This window comes from Rhinatrema bivittatum, chromosome 13, assembly GCF_901001135.1.
Source record: "Rhinatrema bivittatum chromosome 13, aRhiBiv1.1, whole genome shotgun sequence".
In the NCBI taxonomy this organism is placed as follows: domain Eukaryota; kingdom Metazoa; phylum Chordata; class Amphibia; order Gymnophiona; family Rhinatrematidae; genus Rhinatrema; species Rhinatrema bivittatum.
Genome location: NC_042627.1, coordinates 34,736,738 through 34,754,941, shown reverse-complemented (window position 1 = coordinate 34,754,941; position 18,204 = coordinate 34,736,738). Strand labels below are relative to the sequence as shown.

At 47.3% G+C, this 18,204-nt stretch overlaps 1 protein-coding gene across 1 annotated transcript in view; it reads right to left on the bottom strand.

Moving 5' to 3' along the window:
- The window catches only part of TRPM1 (transient receptor potential cation channel subfamily M member 1), a 146,829-nt gene extending 131,257 nt beyond the window's left edge, over positions 1-15,572 (bottom strand). Inside the window, 4 exon segments of the mRNA XM_029574497.1 lie at positions 2,968-3,181; positions 14,168-14,363; positions 14,861-14,940; positions 15,561-15,572. Of these exon segments, the coding sequence (XP_029430357.1) occupies positions 2,968-3,181; positions 14,168-14,363; positions 14,861-14,940; positions 15,561-15,572 (502 nt within the window).
- Between the last annotated feature and the right edge of the window lie 2,632 nt (positions 15,573-18,204).

Below are 18,204 nucleotides of genomic sequence, written 5' to 3'. Positions count from 1 at the left end.
GACAGGATAATTGGACTGAGCTTCTGCCTTGGGCTGAGTTCGCCTACAACAATCAGGTCCATGCTGCCACTGGACTCTCTCCCTTCCAGGTGATTTATGGGAAGCAACTTAGGCCTCCACTTCCCAGTCATGTATCCAGTGTCTCCCCGGCCGCCCAGATGACGGCACAACAACTACAGACTCTCTGGCAAAGTACTCGGAACAAGCTAAACCGCGCAGCTACCGCTGCCAAGCACAGAGCTGACCGCCACCGATGCCCGGCACCCACGTACTTGCCAGGAGACCGGGTATGGTTGAGCAAGAAGAATATTCATCTTCGGCTTCCCTCGAGACGCTTCGCCCCCAAATTCTGTGGTCCCTTCCGGATTGCAGAGCGAGTAGGTCTCGTGTCCTACCTATTGAGGTTGCCATCCTCACTCCGGATCCATGACGTCTTCCACGTCTCGCTGTTGAAACCTCTGGTTCTCTCCCGTTATCATCGCAAGCCTCCGGATCCTTCAACTACCCCTGTCGCCGAGGATCCCACGTTCCAAGTACGCGAGGTACTCTACGTACGATTCCACAATCGCAGATGGGAGTATCTCCTCGCCTGGGAGGGTTGCGGTACCGAGGATAACACTTTGGAACCCAGCCGGAACATCCTGGACAAGTCCCTTCTCCGCCAATTTCATCTGGAGCATCCGGATAAACCTGGTCTACTTAAGAGGGGCCGTAAAGGGGGGGTACTGTTGCGGTTCCGACCGCTTCCCCTCTGATCAGGCTCAGAACTGACTACCTCCGCGCCAGCAACCGCAGGTTCCCGCATGGCCCAGGTGCCGGAGCTCTCCCTGCTCACCCATCTTCCACGTGGTGGACGCTATTGCTGACTCGTCCTTCACCGGCCTGGCACGCGCGCAAGGACGCCCGTCTTGAGCGTCCTGCTCCCGGAAGCCCGGCTCCGCCTACTCTGATGAGCTCATGCCCAGCTCCCAATATAACCGGCGCCCAGCCGTTACTCAAGCGCCTTGCAACGAGGTTCCCAACTGCTTAGTTGTTGCCAGTTGCGCTTCCTGATCATCTCTCCGCGTTCTGAAGACCCCGGTTTGCCTCTGACTACGCTTCTGCCTGCCTGCCCGCCAAGACTCCGGTTTGCCTCTGACTACGCTTCTGCCTGCCTGCCCGCCAAGACTCCGGTTTGCCTCTGACTACGCTTCTGCCTGCCTGCCCGCCACGACTCCGGTTTGCCTCTGACTACGCTTCTGCCTGCCTGCCCGCCAAGACTCCGGTTTGCCTGTGACTACGCTTCTGCCTGCCTGCCCGCCAAGACTCCGGTTTGCCTCTGACTACGCTTCTGCCTGCTGCCCGCCAAGACTCCGGTTTGCCTCTGACTACGTCTCTGCCCGCTGCCCGCCTAGACCCCGGCTTGCCTCGTACTACTCTCCAGTCTGCCAGCCCTTTAACCAGGCTACTCAGGCCGCAATCCATTTCGGGCCTTTCTTCTGTGACTCTCAGACTCTCCTGGTAGGCTTCCGGCCTGTTACTGGACTTTTGTCTCTACTTCTCACTGCAGCTCCTAAGTCCCAAGGGCTTGGGCCCCTACGGGCTCCTCCCGGGGGGGTCCCGGGCTCCGGGTGAAACCTAGCCTGCTACTGTCTCCGCCTCCCGGCCTGCCCAGTCATTGGTAGGCCGGCCCAAGGGTCCACCTCCTGCCTTCCGACCTGCCTAAACCAGAACACGCCTAACCTCCACCAAAGAACGGGCATTCTCCACAGCGGGCCCCATCATCTGGAACAACCTGCCAACAGATCTAAGATTGGAACCCTGCCTGCTAACCTTCCGAAAAAAAATCAAAACCTGGTTTTTCCTCCAAGCCTTCCCCTAAGCTCGAACATTTCAACTTAACTCAACCAGACGCTTCTCAAGTGGCAAGACTCCCGCTCCAGCCACAGTTTAGCCATTAGTTCTCAGCCTCTATTTTTGCTATCCTTTTATTCCCAGGCTACTCTAGCCCCCAAGTTCTATCTCCCTGTTATATGTAACTTCGCTTCGGCCTTCCTTTTATTTGGTTATATTTAGTTAGTCCCTAAGTTCCATGTAAACCGGTCTGATATGAATCTTGTCATGAAGTTCGGTATAGAAAAATGTTAAATAAATAAAATAAATGTATGATACATGCACATTTTATAAAATATTCATATCTTTATCCCGCAACATACGCACGTGTGCAGGCTTACTCATGACCATGTGCAATGCACTGAAAGAGCATTCATCAACGCATTGAATGCGTGCACGTTTCCTACCTATTTTAAAAATATACGTGTATATGTTTTACATGTGAATATAAAAGTAGGACTTGTGTAACTCAGTGTATTTTAAAGCACCAATCAGTCCATCAGTTCGCCCAGTCCTTCTCCAGGTTGTCGAAACTCTCTTGGTTCTTCAGCCTGAACTCCCTCTAGTTCGCCCAGACCTCCCACCCATTCAGTACTACACAATAAACACGTTTAATATCACTTACACCCAGATAACTATCAGGTGTAAATTAGGTAAGTTGGCAAATTAGTGTGTATGTCTTTTAAAATAGCAACTTGTGTGCATAAATGTTGGCTCTGCCCCCAAACATCCCCTGGACCGCCCCTTTTTACACGTGTATATGTGATTGTGAAAATGAAAATATGCACGTATTTTCAACTTTTTAAAAATATGGCATACGTGAGTAGAAGTTACTTACATGTGTATATTCTAATTTTTATATGCATAATATTCACCCCCTAGTGAATAACATGCTATTTTTTGTACACTAAACAGCCTTAATATGTAATATGCTAACTTTTAATGCATAGGCCCTGAGTGTCTAAAATTCAACTTTCCAGTGAATGTATAATCATAACTCACCCTGCTATGCCCTTTATAATTAGAATAGAATATTAAATGGAAATATTTCTTATGAACAATTACTTAAAGAAAATTCAACTGTCCAATTCTTACCAGTACTGACTCCACCAGTAAATATCCAGGCTCCTGTTGTAGTGGCAGCCTTGACTAGACCTTTTCCAAAAACCTGTTTCAATTTAGGCTGCATCTCGAAGTTCTGGATGCCTCCATGGACTGATATTAAAAGCTTTGGAAGTTCCAATTGCCAATCTTTTACCATGAGATGAAGCAGCGAATCTGGTTTTGTATCATAGGATACACGGATGTACTGCAAAAAATTTATATTGTCTTATTTTATTATGTATTTTGTTCTATCCTTTATCTGATAAGCACTGAGAAACTCTGAAATCAGTATGGAAGATATTTTAAAAATTTTATCATTTAACATAATGGAAACAATTTTCACTAAACCAACTATAACAGCAAGATACACAAGTAAATACCCATTCCCTGTATGTACTGGATCAGTCCAGACTCCAGGGTTATGCCTCCGCACCAGCAGGTGGAAACAGAGCAAAAACTTGACAGGCTCTGCCATATATACTGGGGTGCCACCCACAGCCTGTCAGTATTTCTCTGTTTCCAGTAGGTGGTATGGGTGCATAGCTCACAGCCTAAAAAAAAAAAAAAGTTAAATTACAAAGGGGATTCTAGGAGTTAGGCAGTGGGTGTTTTTCTCATTGTCCTCTTGTCATTCTTTAATTAAGTTTCTTGAAAAGAAAAAAAAAAGAAGAAGCTTTTCAGTATTTGTTTTTTCTTGTAGGAGTAGACGAACGGTCTGGGCTCCCAGGGGGTTGTTAGGCTCTGAGAGGGCCATCCCCTCTGTTTGAGCAGAGTGCGGGGCCTAGGGGTTGAGAACCCCACTTACCCAAGCCCAGCCGGGGTGATACCGGGGAACCCGGCTCACTCATCCCAGCTGGACCGATTCAGCACTCGACGAGGGACAGCGCGGCTGAGGTTAAAAAAAAAATAAAAATTAGATTTTACTTTACTTTGCGGCCTCGCTCTCCGACTTCACCGCGGCGACGATTTTCTCCATTCCCCCCCTTCCCGACGCGTCTCTTCTTTGCGGTTTCATTTTTTTGATCTCAGTGGGGCGGCCATGCCACGAGGCTCAGCCTGCACCGCCTGCAGCTCCGGAAGCGCGCGCCTCTCGCGGGATGGGCTATGTTCGGCCTGCATCCCGGGAGGTGAGGGACCGTCGGTGGCGCTTCAGGGGGTAGTCATTTGGCGGTGGAGCCTGGCTATCGTGGGGGGTGCGCGTTCCCTGCCGGTCACCAGTGCGCAAAGCGTGGGAAATCCCGCCATTTTACCTCCACCCTCCATTGCAGAGATGGCATCCATGGAGGAAAGCAGGGACTCCCCACCCCCCTCTCCCCACAGCGCCCAGCCCCCCGTCCGGTTTCGCCAGCAGCGGACCTAGGGGAGGGGAGGGGGCAAGATACTAGCTCGGACTCTGATGGTTCCTGCTTCTTTTTTTCCTCTGGATTCATACTGGCCATGCACAGGGCTTTTAAAGCCCGCAATGCTCTGAAGCGGCGCCCGGCCCCCCTGGAGCCCCAGGGGACGCCACCCTCGGCGCCCACGGCCGGGGTCGTTGCGGGACCCCCCACAAGGCCAAGCAGCCACTGCGGGCCTTCCCCCCTAGGGATGTTTCGGATTCTTCTGATGCTTCAGAGGACCCGGAGGACCAGGGGAGAGGGACTCCACCCCACGAGGGGGGCAGAAGGCGATGACATTCCTGCGCAGGGCTCAGTGAGACAGAGCCAGCACTTTGAAGGGGATGACCTGCGGGTGATACGTCTCTTCCATCGCGATGAGTTGGGGGCCCCTTATTCCTGCCATCTTGGGGGAGTTGGGCATCGTGACCCTTCCTGAGGAGGTTAGATCCGGCTCCATGGATCCAGTGTTATTGGGCCTGAGTGGTCCACCCACGACCTTCCCCTTCCATTTTTCTGCGACGGACCTGCTCTTCAGAGAATGGGATACTCCAGATCTCGGTTTGAAGGTCACCAAGGCCATGAATAAGCTTTATCCTTTGCCAGAGGAAGCTCTGGAGGTCTTGAGGGTACCGAAGGTGGATGCCGCGGTCCCAGCAGTGACGAAGCGGATGACCATTCCGGTCATGGGCACCACAGCCTTGAAGAACCTTCAGGATCATAAGTTGGAAGTTCAGCTGAAGAAGATATTTGAAGTTTCGGCGCTGGGGGCCCAGGCGGCGATATGTAGTACCTTCGCCCTGCGAGCCGGGCTGCGTTGGTGCAGCAACTCCTAGCCAACGAGGGCCTGTCTGAGGAGGAAGCCCGACAGGCTGGGCGTCTTGAGGCCGTGGTGGCTTATAGTGCGGACACTCTGCATGATCTCCTCCGAACTTCAACTTGTTCCATGGTGTCTGCCATCTCCGCCTGACGTCTCTTGTGGCTGCGGAACTGGTCAGTGGATGGGGCCTCTAAGTCTCGTCTGGGTTCCCTTCCCTTTAAGGGAAAGCTTTTGTTTGGAAAGGAACTGGATGACATGATTCAGCTTCTGGGCGAGAATAAAGGATACCATCTGCCGGAGGACAGATCGAGGTCTAAGGGCTCCTTCCCATCTCATTCCTGTTTTTGGAGTAGCCGGAAGCCTCGGGCTCCTCGTCCTAGTACCTCCTCTTCTTCCTTTCGGTCGGGGGGTGGCAGGCAGCCACCGCAGTCCTTTCGAGGATGACGCTTCGGTAGACCCGCTACCACTACCTCGGCCCCGGGTGGTAAGTCGGCCCAATGATGGATTGCCGGTCCATTCCTCGGTACCGAAGGTGGGGGGCAGGTTGTCCCTCTTTTACGAGGCTTGGACCACAATCACGACAGATCAGTGGGTACTCTCGGTGATAAGACACGGCTTCGCATTAGATTTTGCATGCCTTCCCCACCCGAGATATTTTCCCTCCCCATGCGGGGATGTCGTCAAGCGGGAAGCGGTTCATCAGACGTTGGTCTGGCTGTTAGGACTGGACGTGATCATCCTGGTTCCCGCCTTGGAACAACGAAGAGGACATTATTCCATATACTTTGTCGTTCCAAAGAAAGAAGGCTCTTTCCGCCTGATTCTCGACCTGAAGGGAGTCAATCGCTGTCTCTGGAATCCACGCTTTCGCATGGAGATCCTGAGGTCCATGATTGCTTCGTTCCATCCGGGAGAGTTCCTGGCTTCGCTGGATCTCACGGAGGCTTATCTGCATATCAGGATTTGGAAGGAGCATCAGAAATACCTTCGCTTCTTCGTCCTGGGCAAACACTATCAGTTCCAAGCGTTACCGTTCGGGCTCGCAACGGCTCCCAGAGTTTTCACCAAGATACTGGTGGTAGTGGCAGCGCAGTTACGGCGAGAGGGATTGTTGGTCCATCTGTATCTGGACGATTGGTTGATTCAGGCAAAGTCCGAGGAGCTTTGCAGGTCTGCGATCCAGCGGGTTCTACAACTGTTGAATTCCCTCGGCTGGGTAGTCAGTCTAGCCAAAAGTCATCTCCATCCCTTTCAGTCTCTGGTGTTTTTGGGAGCGTTCTTCAACTCGCGGCAAGGCAAGGTTTTCCTCTCAGTAGACCGCTGTCGCAAGCGGCGGGGTTAGGTCAAGGCTCTTCTGCAGATGCAGCCTCCGACGGTTTGGGACTACCTGTAGTTGATTGGTTCCATGGCTTCCACGCTGGAATTAGTTCCGTGGTTTTTTGCGTATAATCATCCCTTACAGTCGGTGTTACTCTCCCGCTGGAGTCCAGTCTCCGAGCAGTTCCATCTACCGTTACCCCTGTCGTCCACGACTTGGTCCATTCTCCAGTGGTGGTTACTACCGGACAATCTTTCTCAGGGAGTCTCGCTGGTGGCTCCGGATTGGACAGTAGTCACTACCGATGCGAGTCTCTCCGGCTGGGGGGCGGTGTGTCTACGACAGTCAGTCCAGGGTCGCTGGTCCCCGACTGAGTCACGCTGGTTGATCAATCGCTTGGAGACCAGGGCGGTGCGTCTGGCCTCAGGCATTCCTACCTCTGGTTCAGGGGAGATCGGTCAGAGTCCTATCGGACAATGCGACCACCGTAGCCTATATCAATCGGCAGGGGGTGACTCAGAGTCGCCCGGTAGCCCTAGAAGCTCGTCTCCTAATGCAGTGGGCGGATAAACACCTTCGCAGCATCGCCACATCACATATTGCAGGGGTAAACAACGTTCACGTGGATTTTCTGAGTCGTCACCAACTAGACCCAGGAGAGTGGGAACTGGTGGACGACGCTTTTCAACTCATCTGCGACAGATGGGGACGGCTGGCCATGGATCTCATGGTGACTTTTCAGAATGCCAAGGTGCCCTACTTCTTTGCCAGTCGCAGGGAACCGGGGGCGGAAGGGGTGGACGCCCTGGTTCTCCCTTGGCCGACGTCAATCCTGCTGTATGTCTTTCCTCCGTGGCCCCTCATAGGCAAAGTTCGTCGCATAGAGGGTCATCCTACTGAGGTTATCTTGGTAGCTCCAGAATGGCCTCTAAGGCCATTCTGGAGCTACCATTCTGGAGCTACCATTCTGGAGGCCATTCAGGATCTCATCAACCTGACCTTGGAAGCTCCGCTCCGTTTGCCGGCGTTGCTGAACCTCCTGCATCAGGGCCCCATCTGTTTCGATCAGGTAGATCGCTTTTATCTAACGGCATGGCTTTTGAGAGGCGCCGCCTGAAAGGCAAAGGTTATTTGGATGCTGTGGTGGCCACCCTCTTACGGTCACGCAAGGTCTCTATTTCGTTGTCGTACATGCGCGTGTGGAGAGTTTTTGAGGCATGGTGTGTGTCTCGAGCACTTCGGCCTACCAGGGTGGCTATCCCTGATACCTTGGCCTTTCTCCAGGATGGTTTGGCTAAGGGGTTGTCTTGTAACTCTCTGCGAGTACAGGTGGCGGCACTTGGTTCCTTGCGCGGGTCGGTAGATGGAGGGCCGTTGGCGTCTCATCCTGATCTGGTCCGGTTCCTGAAGGGGGCCATGCACTTACGTCCACCGAGGGCTATACCTTGTCCTTCCTGGAATTTAAATTTGGTTCTCAAGGCTTTGTGCGGACCCCCGTTCAAACCCCTGAAGGGCGCCACCTTGAAGGATTTGACTCTGAAGTTCGTATTTTTGGTGGCAATCACCTCTGCTAGGAGGGTCTCTGAGCTCCAGGCCCTATCCTGTAGGGTTCTTGCGGATTTCGGAGTCGGGTGTTAGTCTGCGGACTGTCCCTCGTTCCTCCCCAAGGTCGTCTCGGCTTTTCATCTGAATCAGTCTGTGGAACTTCCAGCGTTCTCACATCTCGATGGGTCGGATAAGACTTCCAAGGATTTGAGGAAATTGGATGTGTATAGGGTTCTCTTACGCTACCTTGAGGTCACCAATGGGTTCCGAGTTTCGGATCACCTCGTTGTTCTTTGGAAGGGACCCAATAAGGGCAATATGGCTTCTAAGACTACCATATCACGTTGGTTGAAGGAATCTATTAATTCGGCGTACCTTCTGTCTGGTTGACCCCTCCCTTTGGGGCTGAAAGCGCACTCTACGCAGTCTCAGGCGGCGTCCTGGGTGGAGTGCCATCAGATTTCCCCGTTGGAGATCTGCAGGGCGGCGACCTGAAATCTTTGCATATGTTCGCGCGTCATTATCGTTTGGACGTACAGGGCTCCAGGGAGGGCAACTTCGGAGCAGGTGTGTTGAGAGCGGGCCTCTCCGTTTCCCACCCCAAGAAGTGAGCTCTGGTACATCCCAGGAGTCTGGACTGATCCGGTACATACAGGGAAAAGAAAATTAGGTCTTACCTTCGATAATTTTCATTCCTGTAGTACCAAGGATCGGTCCAGAGTCCCGCCCTATGCTGCAGTGAGTTCGGAGAGTCCGCTGTTCTTGGTCTTTTTACCTCAATGAATTCTACGGTTGTTTTCGTGAGATTTTTGAATCTGTTCCTCTTGTTTGGCTAGGTCGGTTTCCCTTTGGGGGGCTGTGACCCATAAGTTCCCCGGTTCATCTTCATGTACATAGTTTATTTGGGGGAGTTCTTCTGCTTTGACATTGCGTAATACTGACATGCTGTGGGTGCACCCCAGTATATATGGCAGAGCCTGTCAAGTTTTTGCTCTGTTTCCACCTGCTGGTGCGGAGGCATAACCCAGGAGTCTGGACTGATTCTTGGTACTACAGGAACAAAAATTATCGAAGGTAAGACCTAATTTTCTTTGAGTTGTAGCAAATGTTTTTTCTATTTGAAAATTCACTATAATTCACATGGGTAAAAAAGTACTCTTGTATCTTGCCCCTGCTATATCTGTGGCTGGTACTGTGAGAAAATACATGCACATTTCAGACTTCAGTATTTTTATTTTATTCCCCTGATCCAAGCCCATCTCTCAAAATGACCTCTTTTTAAGCTGCACAGAATAGTTCTCACCCTAATGGGTCTAGACATTTACTGGTAAATTTTAAAAGGAACACACTTATTGCAGTGGGAGCAAACATACGCCTTATTTTATAAAGTACACAGGTAGCATTTAAAATACTGTTGCCACGCATACTTCTCTACAACTTTTACACACATAGAGAGAGCACCTCTGTATAAGGTCAGTCTAATACCACTGTAGAGGGGCACTTTGAATCGGGGTGAGTTTTCAGAAGGTGGGTTGGGGTTAGGGGGGTGTTGTTACAGACACGTTCAGAGGTATTCATAATAAAATTGACATCAGTAAAGAATTGTAGTCCTTATAAGTGATGAAAAGTCTAACAAGAGAAGTTGATTTGTACACTGCAGTGCTAGCTGCAGTGTGCAAATCTACTCCTTTTCATGAGGAGTAGTAGCAAAGTTATGCAGGTAACATACGCACGTTGCCTTTGCAAAATTTGTGGGTACGTACGTCAGTCTTGGAACGCCCATGCCCTGCTCCTTTTCCGCGTCCTTTCTGGCTTCTTAAAATTTGCGCGGCATATATGTGGCCGTTTTGGCATGAGCAACGCTTTTAAAAGCTACCTCCATTCCTTAGTTTATTGGCTAGATCCATTTTCAAATTTACACCATGTTAAAATGTATGCAGTCATGTAGTAAATTAAGAAGCTTAGCTCCCTGTCTCTCTAACTAGTGGAAAACTAATTGCAGACTCATATTTACAGTATACTTGAAAATACTAGAATAGGTCATTTTTAACCTATAATTATTTTATCAAAGCTGATGGCTCTAGTTCAAATCCCCTTACAACAAGATAGTGAGACACTCATGCCCTATGGTTTGTAAACTAAACTGATTGATTTGCAGTGTTACAAACCTTAGATCTCATTGAAAAAAGTCTATCTCTTAGAATGGTTCTCCCTGTATTGTTGCTCTAAAATGTTCACCGAAAAGGAGAAATTATTTAGATTTTGCATATGGGAAAGTAACCGTTAAGTAGTTTAAGGAGATTAAGTTGGAGCCTTATTCAATTTTATTATCAGGAATTATAGTACAATATTTTGATGCCAGTGCATCAGTTCAAAGGTACAGTATCTACCACCAAAGACAGTCTTTTCATGAACTCCTTAGGTAGAATCTCACTTGCTCAGTGGCAGAAACTAGGAACATACAAGACATTCCACCCAGAATTAAAGAGCCTTTTTTCTAGGATGACCATGGCTGTGGTCCATGAATCTTAGGCTTGCCCAAGGAAATTTTTTTTATTTTGGTTTATTTTATTTATTTGTGGATAATTTTTGTTGTTTTTTTCATGCAGTAGAAGTGGGATTTGCATGCTCACTTAAAATTGGGTGCACACATACACACAGCCAGGCTATTTTATAACAAGCGCACATATACGTGTGAAGTTATAAAATGGCTGCGCCTCTGAGCGCAGGCCAACACGCACACTGTGCTGGTTTAAAAGTTATCATCCTTAAACTGTAAATGTATACTATGCATGTAAGTGAGCTTTTGAAAATTGCTACAATATATGCCATTGAATTGTCAAAAGGTTTTAAATAAATGGGCTAGTGAAAATTGCTGCATAACTCCTTTTAAAATTACCTCCAATGAGCGTAAGTCCCAACTCTGCCCAAAATGCCTTTTCCCAGTTGACATAAAAATATGCACAAAATGGGGTTACATGCATACTTTTATGTGAACTGAGCCCCAGAAATGTTATAACAGCCATTTACTAGGGATGTGCAGAGCAAAATTTTATGTTCATATTTTTTATGTCCGAAAGGGGGTCCCACTTGCGGCCAATATGGACATAAAAAAAATCCAATGAGTTGGGTATATGTACATATGTGCAAAAAAAAAAATTTAAACCCCCTCACCCTCCTTAATCCCCCCCCCAGACTTACCACAACTCCCTGGTGATCGAGCGAGGAGTGAGGACGTCATTTCTGCAATCCTTGGCGAGAAGCATGTGACGTTGGTGGCACGTCGAGTGACGCGGCGTCACGTGATTCCCGGCGAGTTCGCGCCGGACGGCTCGTTCGGCCCAAAAAGAACTTTTGGCCAGCTTGGGGGGGCCTCCTGACCCCCTCAAGCTGGCCAAAAGTTCTTTTTGGGCCGAACGAGCCGTCCGGCGCGAACTTGCCGGGAATCACGTGGCGCCGCGTCACTCAGACGCGGCGTCACGTGATTCCCGGCAAGTTCGCGCCGGACGGCTCGTTCGGCCCAAAAAGAACTTTTGGCCAGCTTGGGGGGGCCTCCTGACCCCCCCAAGCTGGCCAAAAGTTCTTTTTGGGCCGAACGAGCCGTCCGGCGCGAACGAGCCGGGAATCACGTGACGCCAACGTCACGTGATTCCCGGCAAGTTCGCGCCGGACGGCTCGTTCGGCCCAAAAAGAACTTTTGGCCAGCTTGGGGGGGCCTCCTGACCCCCTCAAGCTGGCCAAAAGTTCTTTTTGGGCCGAACGAGCCGTCCGGCGCGAACTTGCCGGGAATCACGTGACGTCGCGTCTGAGTGACGCGGCGCCATGTGATTCCCGGCTCGTTCATGCCGGACGGCTCGTTCGGCCCAAAAACAACTTTTGGCCAGCTTGGGGGGGTCAGGAGGCCCCCCCAAGCTGGCCAAAAGTTCTTTTTGGGCCGAACGAGCCGTCCGGCGCGAACGAGCCAGGAATCACGTGACGCCGGCGTCACTCGACGTGCCGCCGACGTCACATGCTTCTCGCCAAGGATTGCAGAAATGGCGTCCTCACTCCTCGCTCCATCACCAGGGAGTTGTGGTAAGTCGGGGGGGGGGGGGGGGGATTAAGGAGGGTGAGGGGGTTTATATTTTTATTTTGGCTCAACAATCGCGATTTCCCACATATCGAACATATCTATGTTCGATATGTGGGAAATCCGATCGTTTATGTCGAATCAATTTTTTAAGTAAAAAAAAAATATGAGTTGCGTTTTACTAATGCGGTCAATCCGAATGCACACCCCTACCATTTACACTCATAAAACTTTCTATGCATGTAAATAATTTTGAAAATTCAGCTGAATGAATAGACACACCTGAAGGAGTAAAGAGAATGAAAAGTGACCTAGGAAAGCTTGACGAATGGTCGAAGGTTTGACAGCTAGGATTCAATGGCAAGAAGTTCAGTCATGCATTTGGGGTGAAGAAATTCAAACTTTTAAGTCATGGGGGGAGCAAGATTGATATGCACGGGGAGACCTTGGAATGATAATGTCTGACAATCTGAAGGCAGTGAAGCAATGTGACAAGGTTGTGGCTAAGGCCAGAGAGATGTTGGGCTTCATAGAGAGAAGCATAACTAGCAGGAAAAAGGAGGTGATAATGCCCCTGGACAGGTTCTTGGTGAGGCCTCATTTGGAGTACTGTGTTCGATCTGGAGACCGCATCTCAAAAAGGATAAGAACAGAATGGAAGCTGTCTGAGAAAGGCAACGAAAATGGTGTAGGGGTCTGGTCGGGAAGACTAATAAAATGAGACTGAAGACCTAAATATGTATTCCTTGGATGATAAAGACTTTCAAATACCTGAAAGGAATTAATGATGCACAAAAAATGAAATGTTTTCTGATGGAAAAAAAATTGTAAAAGTAGGGGTCATGATATGAAACTTCAAGGGGGAAGACTTGGGAACAATATCAGTAGTATTTCTCATAGAAAGGATGGGGGTGTATGGCATGCCCTCCTGGAAGAAGTTGTGAAGATAAGAAAGGTAATGGAATTCAAAAGGGTGAGGGAGAAAGACGGAGGATCCTCAGAGATGAATTTTTAAAGTCTGGCACACTCATTAATTAGGAGATTTATGAATACAGTCATGCTTATGCCAAATGGATTTTAAAAGCCACCTGGATATGTGTGCATCTCCCGCAGCATGCACATCTTCAAAGCATTCAAAAGATGCAGAGCTGGGAGTAGTCTGGGTGGGGCACGGGCATTCAGGGGTGAGAACCAGAGATGTGCACATAAATACTTATATGCCCCTGGTGCACAATGAGGTCCCCTGCCGCGTAACTTTTCTTCTGCTATGGATGACGTGTACGTTAAAAATGAAAGAAAACTAGGTAGATCTGTGGGGTTTTAAGGGTCGGGGCTAACTGGGAGGAGTGAAGGGTATTAAACTAGGGGGATTTGGAGGACCTATCTCTTAATTGAGTGAACTGGGAACGAGCTAGTGAAATTGAAAATGGTGTTGGTGCGGACCCCCTTTAAAAAAAACCCTGATTTACACAATAGAAGCAGGATTTGCGCACACATGGTTGTGCCCACTTAAAATTTGCCACCCCTATGCACTCGGCCAGACTGTTATATAACATGCATGCATGTTATAAAATGGCCATGTCCCTGGGTGCGGGCTGATGTATGCACGCAAATGTTTGCCTGCATGTTGGTTTGAAAGTTACTGTCCCTCTGGCTAGAGAATAGAAATGAAGAAATGAGGTAACTTCTATTACAACTAAAGATTACATTTCTGTTTGGGGATAACCTGCATGAATCAGCAGTTACTATTCTTAACAGAAGGCTTGGAGATACCCTAAAAAAAACTTGCTGGGCAGACTAGATGAATCATTTTGGTCTTTATCTGCAGTCATTTACTATTTTACAAAATGTACATATTCTGCCCTGTTCAATTGCCAAGTATTTTTTGTTGGGTTTTTTTTTTTGGCACTTAATTAGTGCTGTATGCTTCAAGATAGCCATCAGGATTAGAAGGTACCTTGTCCAAAAATAGCTAATTTCTTAAGTTCACCTTCACTGAAAAGGTTTTGTGACTGTTGTTCTCAGTAGTCTATAATCATGTAGCTCTAGGATGCATGCCTTACCATGGCCTTGCTTGAATGTCCACCTCCTTGAAACTCCAGGATTCCATAGGCATCTGTTGGACTGGTCTGAGTGTGTTTATTGATGGACCATTTTTCAGAGTGATTTTCCATTTGCTTGGCATTCTCCCCAGTTTTGTTAGTGGTTATATTTTGAGGAACGGGAACATGTTGTGTGATGACTTGACCACAGCAACACCTACAAAAATTATCATAGTTTGCCACAATTATGACTATTACTATTGTATCTCTATGAGATGAATTAATGTTGTTGATTGTTTCCTTTTATCACCCCATGAATACATGAAAACCATGTATGAGCTTAGGAGATGTACTCCCCTGGACAGTTTGTGGCTCACAAGTATTCATTATGAATCAAATGATCCATATTACACTATTATAAACGATATAGTTTCCCATCTGAAATAATGTATCCAGTACCATTTATAGATAGGTTCTCACACTAGCTTTTATTTACGTTTTTTTTTAGAAGTCTATGGCCTTTGATTCTGAAAATTCACCCATTTTGTGTCAATGGGAAAGTACTTAAGAAGCAAGACTATAGAATATATCATATTCAAGACTTACACAATTTCGGATGCACATTTTATAGTTTGCCAACTCTAATGAATTGACCATGTTTAGGTTTATGAAAAGTACTTTATGATATTCTTAATGAAAGGTTTAAAGAATCACCTGTTAATGTCTTTGTTGCTGGCAACTATGTAGATGCATTCTCGTTTCAAAAAGGTCTTTTCCAACCAAGTCTTTTGACCCTGAAGGAAAGGAAAGAAAAAAGTTAGTCTGTTCACTATGGGGTGAATTTTAAAAGCCTAGCATGCACCAAAACCGGGAGATATACCACTGTGTCTGGCTGACATGCACTGAGTGGATTTTAAAAGCCGCCCGTGTACGCGCTTATCTCCCAGTACGCACACAAATAAGATGCTGCAAAAAAGGGGCTCGGTGTGACATGAAATGTGTGCATAAGTATTTACACGCACAAGCCAGGGTCCCCTGCCATGTAACTTTACTACTGTCACAGACAGCGTGTAAGTAATAAAATAAAAAAATCTAGGCTCGTCAGCGGAGTTTAAGGGTTGGGGCTAACAGGGTAAAGGAGAGGCTATTTAACTAGGGGGGTTAGGAAGTCCTATCCCTTAACTGGGCGAACTGGGAATGAATTGGAGAAACTTCTAATTGTGTTGGCACGCATGACTACTAAAATCACCCCACTTATGCTGTAGAGGAGGCATTTGGGCACACATACGTGCATCCATATAAAATTGTGCATGCATGTACATGTGTATAGGCTATTTTATACCATGTGCGCATATATGCGCATATAATATGGCCATGTCCTTTGGCACAAATTGGCATACTCGTATGTACTTACATGTACACCCATGCATTGGTATCAAAGTTACCGTCTATTTTTATAATTTTGGTAGCATACACAAAAGAAGATATTTATTTTCATTTATGAAATCCAGCAGCTAAGTAATGTACAATGGTTAAAAATATATTATTTTTATTTAAATCATAGAACCTGTATGAAAATAGGAAAATAGGAATGGTGTAGTATTTAAAATATATATAACAAGGCTTGATATCATGCTTGAAACAGATTCTGCAGAATAAAGGCCAGTAGAGGCACTTTTACACCAGTAATCTTTCACTTCAGTTTAGCCCTATAGTTCAATTGCACAACAGTTCTCTCAGCGTTTATATTCAAAGCAGATTAGGAAGTGTAAAAATAATGCTTTCATCCCTGAAAAAAAGATGAGTGACTTGGTTAAAATACCATTAAATCTTGGAGATTTTGTTTTCTTGCAAATCCTCAGACATGAGAGAGAAGATACAATGGAAAACTGGAGGAAAATTTTATTTATTCATTTACGTCCAAATTTTAAAAGGCCCACGCAAGTAAATTTCAGAGGTTACGTGTGTGGCCGGGCCTTGTGCACACTGCATGCATTTTCAGAAGGGCCTGGCCACGTGCATAACCCCCATTACACACCAAAGTGCGTGGCCTCTCAAAAGCAGGGTGAGGCAGGGCGGGAGCGGGCTGGGACAGCGCCATTAGATGCTGTGCCAGGGAAGCGTACGTGGGAAGATGCTTCTGCTCCGGAGGAATAGTAAGTATTTCAATAAAAAATTTGGGTTAGCTAGGTAGGGGTTAGGGTTTGGGATGGAGAGAGGAAAGGGGAAGAAAGTTAGGTATGGGGGTAGGAAAGTTCAGACAAAGTTTATGGACAGATTATGGCCGCAGCATCAAAGCAATACATCAAACAATTAACAGTACAATTAATAACAGAACTAATACATACAACATCCTGCCTTAAAATATCAACAAATTCTCTCCCCCCTGGTGACCAGCACCCAATCCAATAAGCCAACAAGCCGTTGGCAGCATAGATAGCTCAGAGGCCTGCTGTTGCTTGACGCAACATGTGGATCAGTATAATATCTAATCGCTAAATATCAGCCTTACCTAACAGGTATTATATAGATCCACATGCCAGGGCAGTACAGGGAAGACAGCCAGTCTGTGGAGGTCTGCTTGCTCTCAAGCAACAGCAGGCCTCCTAGCTACCTGCTCTTGGGCTGTGGGGTTGGTCTAACCTACACAACTCCATCAGTCCTCCTCAGTTGTCACACAGTTGCTGACATGGTGTTAGAGCAGACAGCAAGTAGACAGAGGTGCATAATGCTCAAGTTGTGTACAGGACAAGTCATGCTGAGAAAATCACCTGCTAACCCGGTACCCAAAAATCAACTGCAGAAATGTGCCCCCACTTCTATGTATGCACACTAAACATATCGAGCTACTTATGGCAGCATCTTTGTAGGTATCGGCTGCCAGCCTATACATCTGGCAGAGTAAAGCGTAAAAGATATGGCCAGTTCTGGTAGCCTCTATATGGAGTGTCCAGGATCTGTTCTACAGAGAGGAGGATAAATAGGCCACAGTCTGGAAAAAGGGAACCTCTAATTATTATTAGCAGTATTAGCAGGCTTCAAGCAACCTCCCCCCCCCCCCCAAAAAAAAAACCCACCCCAAAACAGCTAACCCTCTCTGACAGTTGAAGCTCTTGCAACTGTGCACACCCCCAAATAACAGAACAGTTAGGCCTACTCCCAAGTACTAGGTGGAAGAGCATCAGGGTTCGGGGGGTGGAACAAGTACACTACAGGCAGATATCTACTCATCAGAAATGTGACACCATATCTGAGGTCTGATGCTGTCAAGTTTCACATCCTCCCCCCTCTCAACACAAGGAATAAAGAGTGTGTCCGTAGGTGGAATGGTCTTGAATGGTCTTGAAGTAAGCATGAGCCCATTTTCTCAGCCCTTCAAGCGCTGCCTCTTTTCAACTGGATACATTTTGTGCACACAACATTTATCCACTCGGTGGACAAATTATGCAAATCTTGGCTTAAGTCTAGCTAACTCCAAATGTTAGTGGGACAAAATCTTTGAATATATTTGAATATTTGGTATACATTTGACATTTTTTCTGACCAAGTTCTTCCTCCAGAAATGCTTATATATCGTATCTAAGCATTTTCCCCATAGACACAAAATAGGAGAAAACCTTTAGTACATAGGCTGCTTGGAGTAACTTAATACACCATTTAATGAAATTAGGAGGCTGTATTTAGCTGCTTAATGCATTCAAACCTTTTAATCTTAGTTAGCCATGTAGATCCCTTTTAAAACTGCCTTCATATATATGCCTATATATACTGTATATCTAAAATCTCAGATCGTGGTATTTCTGTTCAGTGTTCTCTGGGGAAGGGCTTGGAGTAGAACTGCCAAAAATAGGAATGGAAGTGAGATAGACTTCAAACAATTTTCAGAAGTCTGTGTTCGTGAGGAGTGCAATGAGGCAGATGGGGTGCATCCTTGGGTATTAAATGAGATTAGGAAAGTTCTAGCGGTTCTGCTGTCTGACCTTTTCATTGTTTCTTTTGAATCAGGAGTAGTTTCAAAGAACTAGAGACAGGCAGATATGGTTTCAGAACTGCAGGCC